Consider the following 6,519-nt stretch of genomic DNA (forward strand, 5'->3'; position numbering starts at 1 on the left):
GTTAAATTACGAAGGAGATCAGTCCTTGTGTCTTGGAAATATTAAACGTATGAGCCCCTGTAGTAGAGAACTATGAAATCGAAAAAAAGTCCACTATGAAGTCGAAAAATCATACACGAGAGAAAGATCTTTTAATTTTTAAAGACACTGCTTTTATTATCGACAGTAAACATTCTCATAATTTTCTGGTATGTAACTTCTCAGTTTATTGAAGTTGTAAAAATTTCTACCACGCGACGGCTATTTCATTGTTACCTTTTCCATTGCAATCACGAACTTAAACAGTACCAGACCAGGGATTCATACTATGTTTGTCCTGTCTGTGCAACGATAAGTAGCCAGTTATGAGTGAAACTACTTGGCTACTTAGGTATGAAATAATAAATAACCCTTGCTATAATGATGTAAAAAATGACGTATCACAGCATGCTTGCTCATCTGTAGAATGTTCTGCTTATTCTGAATTCGGAATAAACAGAAAAATTAAAAAAGATTGTAATAATTTTGGATAGATTAGAAGCGCAGATAAAAAGCGAACGACTACACGATAATACGAGATACTAATACGAGATAAACATTCTTAGAGATATCATTGATGAAAGTCTAAATTGAGAAACATTCACAAAATATTGTTTTTAATTTTATGCCTGATCATTTACAAACACATATCTTGCAATTTATGTAAAACAATCATTTTTCATACATTAACAGTTGGAGTAATGACAGTTTTCATCTTCTTGAACTTTTGTGCGCCCTTCTCAAGAGTACTGATGTTCTATTTGAATGAAAAATATCAGTCAAAATATTATAAAAATGCTACTTATTGTTAAAGTAGTACATATTTAAAGTAGTACATCTATACCTTATGAAAACAAAATCGTACATAATCTTGAGCCATGTGTTTGTGCTCCTTTCCGTAGAACATTTCAAGTGGCCATCCAAGTACACCGACATTCTCAATCATCCAAATGATGAAGTCCATGGCAGTGCGAAGTTTAGGTACTCTCTGTCGCAACGATGACCAATTACCTATCATACAAAATCCAGCGTTGGGAATAACAGGATCCAAACCCGCCTCGGTAAGCATTTTCACCATCATATCTCGTTCTTCTTTGACCGACTGTGAATGACTCGCGAAGAACATAGGATTACGTTGTTCTTCCTCGAAAGCGTAGGCTACAGCATACTGTTGAGAATATTATCACATGGATATCATGGTTCTATTATAACAAAACTGATTATTAAAGTACCTGTGAATGCGAAGGCGCGCACGCAACATTCGGTAAATGTGCGACTTTTAAATGGTTGAGGAGGTTTGGATGACCGTAAGCCCAACCGACTCTGAAGCCAGACACGCTGAAACTTTTACTTGCACTGCCGATTGTGATGGTTCGTTCGAACATTCCTGGCAGTGATGCTATAGGCGATAAATGGGTCAGATAATATTTTTGACTAAAGTGAATTTTTCACTCGAATTGTTTCATGTGTATACCCATTCTAATATGTGGCTTAAAAGTCATCCATTCGTGGGCTTCGTCGCTTATAACTATAGTGTCATACTTTTTGGCCAAGTTACCAATGAATTCCAATTCCTCTCGTTGGTATACTTTTCCGAGAGGATTTAACGGATTGTTTAGCATAATCCCTTTGGTATTTTTATTGAACAAACTTTCCAGTTGTTCCTTATCGATTAACCAGTCGTCTCCACTAATCGTTCCATTAGTTTTGACCTAGTTTGAATAAATTATTCAAAATTACGCTTATTGTGTCATTTTTTTTCTAAAAGAATAACAATGAATTGGTTGAATACATCCGATTACTCGTTCAAGTGAAACTTAAATAATTTCTTATACACAATCGGCAAATAAAAATGACAATAGTACTCTGCGATATATCTACCAATTTTAAAGGTGACAGTCTGGGTACACCCCAAGCCATTTTGATGTCTGGTATATATTTAATGTAAGTCGGCTCGATGACAATCCACTCGTCTCCAGGCATTGTATGTCCGAGAACGGCTACTCGAAGAGCTTCGGTAGCGCCCACTGTTATCAAAACGTTGTCTTCGCCATTTAACTCCTGACCGATTAGAGGTGAAAAGGTTTTAGCAATTGCTGTCCGCAATCTTGGTGATCCCTGACGAAAAAAAATGGTTCAATTATTTTACCTACTTGTGAAAGCACACGTACAGTGCAATGATAGATGTAGCGAGATGTAATGTGAAGTTGATAAGTATGAAGATTTAAAACAAACTCACGGACGGTTCGGTGTATTGATTTGCGAATGGATCAGACGAGGCGGTCGCGTTTATTAAAGCATCTATGACGTGCCGTGGAGCTATACCGTCAAACAAATCTTTGCCAAAGTCAGCAAGATCGTTAACGTCTGAGTAAGGATCCAACCATTCTCTGAAATTAACAAAAGTTATTTAATGAACACAATCAGTTATTAATGGCAGAAATACTTACTCAGCCGTGTCATTCAAGCCTATAAGATTTGTTGGAAAGTCAAATTTGGAACGACTCTTAATGACTGCTGCATCAGATATGACCAAACAGCATGCAATCTGAAAACATTTTTCTATATATGCATGTAGCAAGACAAAAAATTCGCTTCTCTGATTTTTCCATAAAAAAGTACGATAACGCTTTAAAAAGTACACGGTTAGATCATTTAACGTAGTATAATTGCATTAATTTAATTTCAATGCATTTCGGATTATACTGATCATTTAAAGTGTATATAAATAGACACCTTAACAATTTTTACTTTGAATCTCTGTTTTGAGTTTATGATACAAACTAAATAGTTTTTATACGAACAAAGAAAGTTGTGATGTGCCTCGAAATCATTGTTACTGGCGTATGAAATGACATAAACTCTTCCGTTTTCCTCGTATGCGTAGAATTCCAAAGTTTGCTTATATACTTTTCATAACTATCCAATTAGTATATGTCAGAATCTAGATGGCTGTAGCCACTGCAAATAAATAGGATCCAATTTGCACAAATTAATCAAATTTCTTTTTCTAATAATATTTTGCTTAAAGAGGGATTTATTGGTCTAATTAGCTATTAGGCAAAATTTTATCAACAATCAATGAAAGACTCAAAGAAAATTGGAAACGTATAAATCGGAATTTTGAAGTAAGAGAAATCTAAGATCAGTGTTTCACGCAAATCGGCAGCAATAACTATTAATAACTATTTTTCGACCTCATAGTAAATTTGTTATTAATCAAAAACTTTCGAAATTATAAAAATTGAAAAACTGCAACTTATGAGAAGTTGGTTAAATAAATGGCGTCGTTATAACATAATGAATTTTTTACGATTATGGTATTAAGATGATAATTTATTTTCATTATTATTGAAAAATCATATGTAGGAAGATAATTATACTACTTGACTTTTTGATAATAAAATAATTTTAATAAATAATTGTTACAACGACATTTTAATTATGAAACGCACATCTTTTATTATCTTGTAACATTTCGTGCGTCAAACACTATTTTTTTTACTTTATTTTCTAATAAAGATGTGTAATCACATGAATATTCGTATATCCATATACCTTACGTACAATTTTTTCAAAAATAAATTTTTTTTATAAAATAAATTTGAAGTCTACTCACATAGTTTTAAAAATACATTTAGAAAAACTATCACATATAACTAAATCTGATCAACATTTAAAAAAGAGTTATGGTACAATATAACATATTATAAATCAATTAACTTCTTACGTATGTTTTTATATAAGACCGTATTCACGAGACAATGTCTTTTGATAAAATATTTTATAGAAATATTTAAGAATTAAAAAATTATTATTGTAAAAAATCGTTTCATCGATTTATTACAACAATTATTTTCTAATTTAAGTAACCTATTTGATCACTCGATCCCATGTTATTATAAGGCTGAAAATACAATTTCACATTTTTATTTTTATATTTCTTTCATTACAATATTTATAAAAAACTTATTTTTATCGATACGAATAATGACATCGTACATATATTATTATTTTTTTATGAGATTAGCTTAAATTTTATTAAATTTCGATGATACTTTATTCAACTTTACTCAATTATATATAGGTAAATATTTGACCACACTTATCCTAAATTTGCGAATCAAAATAATAACTAAGTTGGACATAGATATATAGGACAACTTTTACCAAACTTTATCGAATGTAAATTTGGCAAAGGTTTGGAAAAAGTAAAAAATTTTTCATGTTTACGGATAATTATATATTTACGCATGTAATGTCAGTTTGAATCATTTATTCGATAATACTCATTCATAATTGTTGTTTTGCTTCATTAAATAAATTTTTGGAACTCTGATATTTTTGCTAAAATATATTGTCGTTCTAAATAAAATGTCTATAAAAAAAAATTTATAAAAATTCCTACGTATTTAAATTTGACATAGACTTGTATTCGCCAATCTAGTCATTAAAATGAATATTATCAATAATATTATGAATATCTTATTTTCGAATAATGCAATGTGAAAAATTAAATTCATTCCGTTAAAAACGAAATAGTCTATAGCGTATTCGTATTTGAATTTTTACTTTGCATGTAATTGTTGGAGAACGAAGATGTGCTTACCAATGGAACACCGCGTGATAAACTGTGAAAATCGTCCAAAATCGTACGTATTATTTCTTATTCGATTCTGATAAGCGAGACAGCTATTTACATTTTAGTATTCGCCATAAACGACTTGAAAATAACTGTTCGTTTTTTAAGCACATTTGAAATATTGAATTAAAAAATCACTTTCAAAACAGTAATTGCTTAGGCACGTACAACATTAAAATAACTTTTTCACTAAATTGAAGTAGCTATTTTTATTTGATCACGATTGTTCCATTACTGTGTTATTTTCGTGTACGTAATAAAGAAAGCCAACTTATGATTCAATTTTTAGAATCATTACTCATAAAATTATGTTTTAATCAAATCAATAACGAAGTAGAATGATTTCGGAAACATACCCTCTCAAATGAGCTTTCCCAAAGAAATCTATCAATTCGATCCGGAGTTATTTTTGGATTTATGCAAAAAACTCAGATAGAATATACAACCTTTTGTTAGAAGATGAGAAAAATACGCAAATGGTATAAACAACTAAATGCTAATATCGATTCTCGTGCCATATATATTACTATACAAATATACGTCTAAGCGTTCATGATAAATGAAGTCCTACTTGTAAATTTAACGTTCTTAAAGATACCTTGGAAGTAATATTTTATTTCATGCGTTATTTTTATTTGTCATATCTAAACAAAACTAAATAAACCATTACTTTAGCTTATTAACATTCCATACAGCTCAATTTAAATACTTCATATGGCATCTTATTGACTCCAAACAAATTTTTTGAAAAAAACACGGATTAAATAATATGAATGTAGATCTAATATAAAACTCGAAATATAAAATCAAGAACACATTTTAGAGTCTTTTCTGTATAATTTTGTAATATTTTGTCCATTTTGTACGGTTTTGCTTTATTCATGGATAATCATTTTCTACCTATTACAAATAATAATTCTTCCAGTTATTATGCTACATTTGTCTAACATTAAGCAAGTCAGAATTTGATAACTATAATAGTTTAATATATAATAATTTATAATAAATTAATAATTTATAACAATTTATAAAAATTTATAAACTATTAATCGTTTCAAACTTAGAAACATTCTATAATAAATATTAAAAAAATAGTAATTGTTGAGAATAAGTATCCAGTTTGCTGAATATATTTTTATTACCAAGAAATCTCAATACAGTAATATTATTTTATACGAATATAAAATTATAACAAAATATAGTTACACGACTACTTTATTAAGTCTTTTAACGATGAAAAAAATTCCGAAATTTCCTAAATAAAATAGTTATATTATTTATTCGATTACTTCTTGCTACTACTTTTAAATGACTTTATTAGTATTAATCCGATTTAAATATATTGTGAAAATTGTTTCTAAACTTTTGAAATTAATGAAATATATCGAAAAATAACATGGATGTTATACATTACATCCACATGTTTTTTATAAATTATCAAAGGCCATAGCCAGGTTTCTATGCTGATCTAGGCCCCAAGCCATTTTTGAAAACTAACTATAGGATCTTGTTTGAAATGGTTTGAGAAAACTTCACGCCAATTTTCAGCTCTTAAAATACATTAGAACCGGGGTAAATTAAAAAAAATCGATTTTCAGCACTTTCTTTACGTTTTGACCTCTAGCTCAACCGCAAACAGTGTGCTTAAAGGCTGCAAAAGTTTGACTAAAATGCATCTAAAATCTGCTAAAGCAGGAAGTTTCTATGTTGTTTGGACAACAAAAATCAGTTTTATTTAAAATTCTAGCTGCTCCCTTTCGCAAGTTACGAACATTCATAGATTTTTACCAATCAACTGTACTACGTGTGTCGACAAGTTTTTTATATAAAATGTTTTTTCAAATTTATCGCTTTTCCCA

The 6,519-nt window shown here is 29.8% G+C and overlaps 1 protein-coding gene across 2 annotated transcripts; it reads right to left on the minus strand.

The window, feature by feature from the left end:
• Positions 1-608: 608 nt before the first annotated feature.
• On the minus strand, positions 609-4,749 carry LOC131675332 (kynurenine aminotransferase-like). Of its 2 annotated transcripts, none has more exons than XM_058954266.1 (9): positions 4,628-4,749; positions 2,823-2,979; positions 2,469-2,566; positions 2,258-2,408; positions 1,900-2,136; positions 1,493-1,730; positions 1,251-1,417; positions 863-1,186; positions 609-775 (listed from the first exon to the last, which is right to left on the minus strand). In XM_058954266.1, exons 2-9 carry the CDS (start codon positions 2,874-2,876, stop codon positions 698-700), a joined length of 1,347 nt encoding a protein of 448 aa, XP_058810249.1. In that variant the 5' UTR covers positions 2,877-2,979; positions 4,628-4,749; the 3' UTR covers positions 609-697. The 2 variants fall into 2 exon arrangements, with proteins under 2 accessions (XP_058810249.1, XP_058810252.1); XM_058954269.1 differs by having other exon boundaries at positions 4,591-4,642.
• Positions 4,750-6,519: the final 1,770 nt, after the last annotated feature.

Source organism: Phymastichus coffea, unplaced genomic scaffold (genome assembly GCF_024137745.1).
Source record: "Phymastichus coffea isolate CEN01 unplaced genomic scaffold, Cenicafe_Pcof_1.1 PCOF00001, whole genome shotgun sequence".
Lineage (NCBI taxonomy): Eukaryota > Metazoa > Arthropoda > Insecta > Hymenoptera > Eulophidae > Phymastichus > Phymastichus coffea.

Coding starts and splice junctions, on each gene's coding strand:
- LOC131675332 (XM_058954266.1), bottom strand. CDS start 2,876: ATGTCATTTCATACGCCAGTAACAATGATTTCGAGGCACATCACAACT. Junction 1,187..1,250: donor GCGCGCCTTCGCATTCACAG/GTACTTTAATAA, acceptor TATTCTCAACAG/TATGCTGTAGCCTACGCTTT. Junction 776..862: donor TACGATTTTGTTTTCATAAG/GTATAGATGTAC, acceptor TCATTCAAATAG/AACATCAGTACTCTTGAGAA.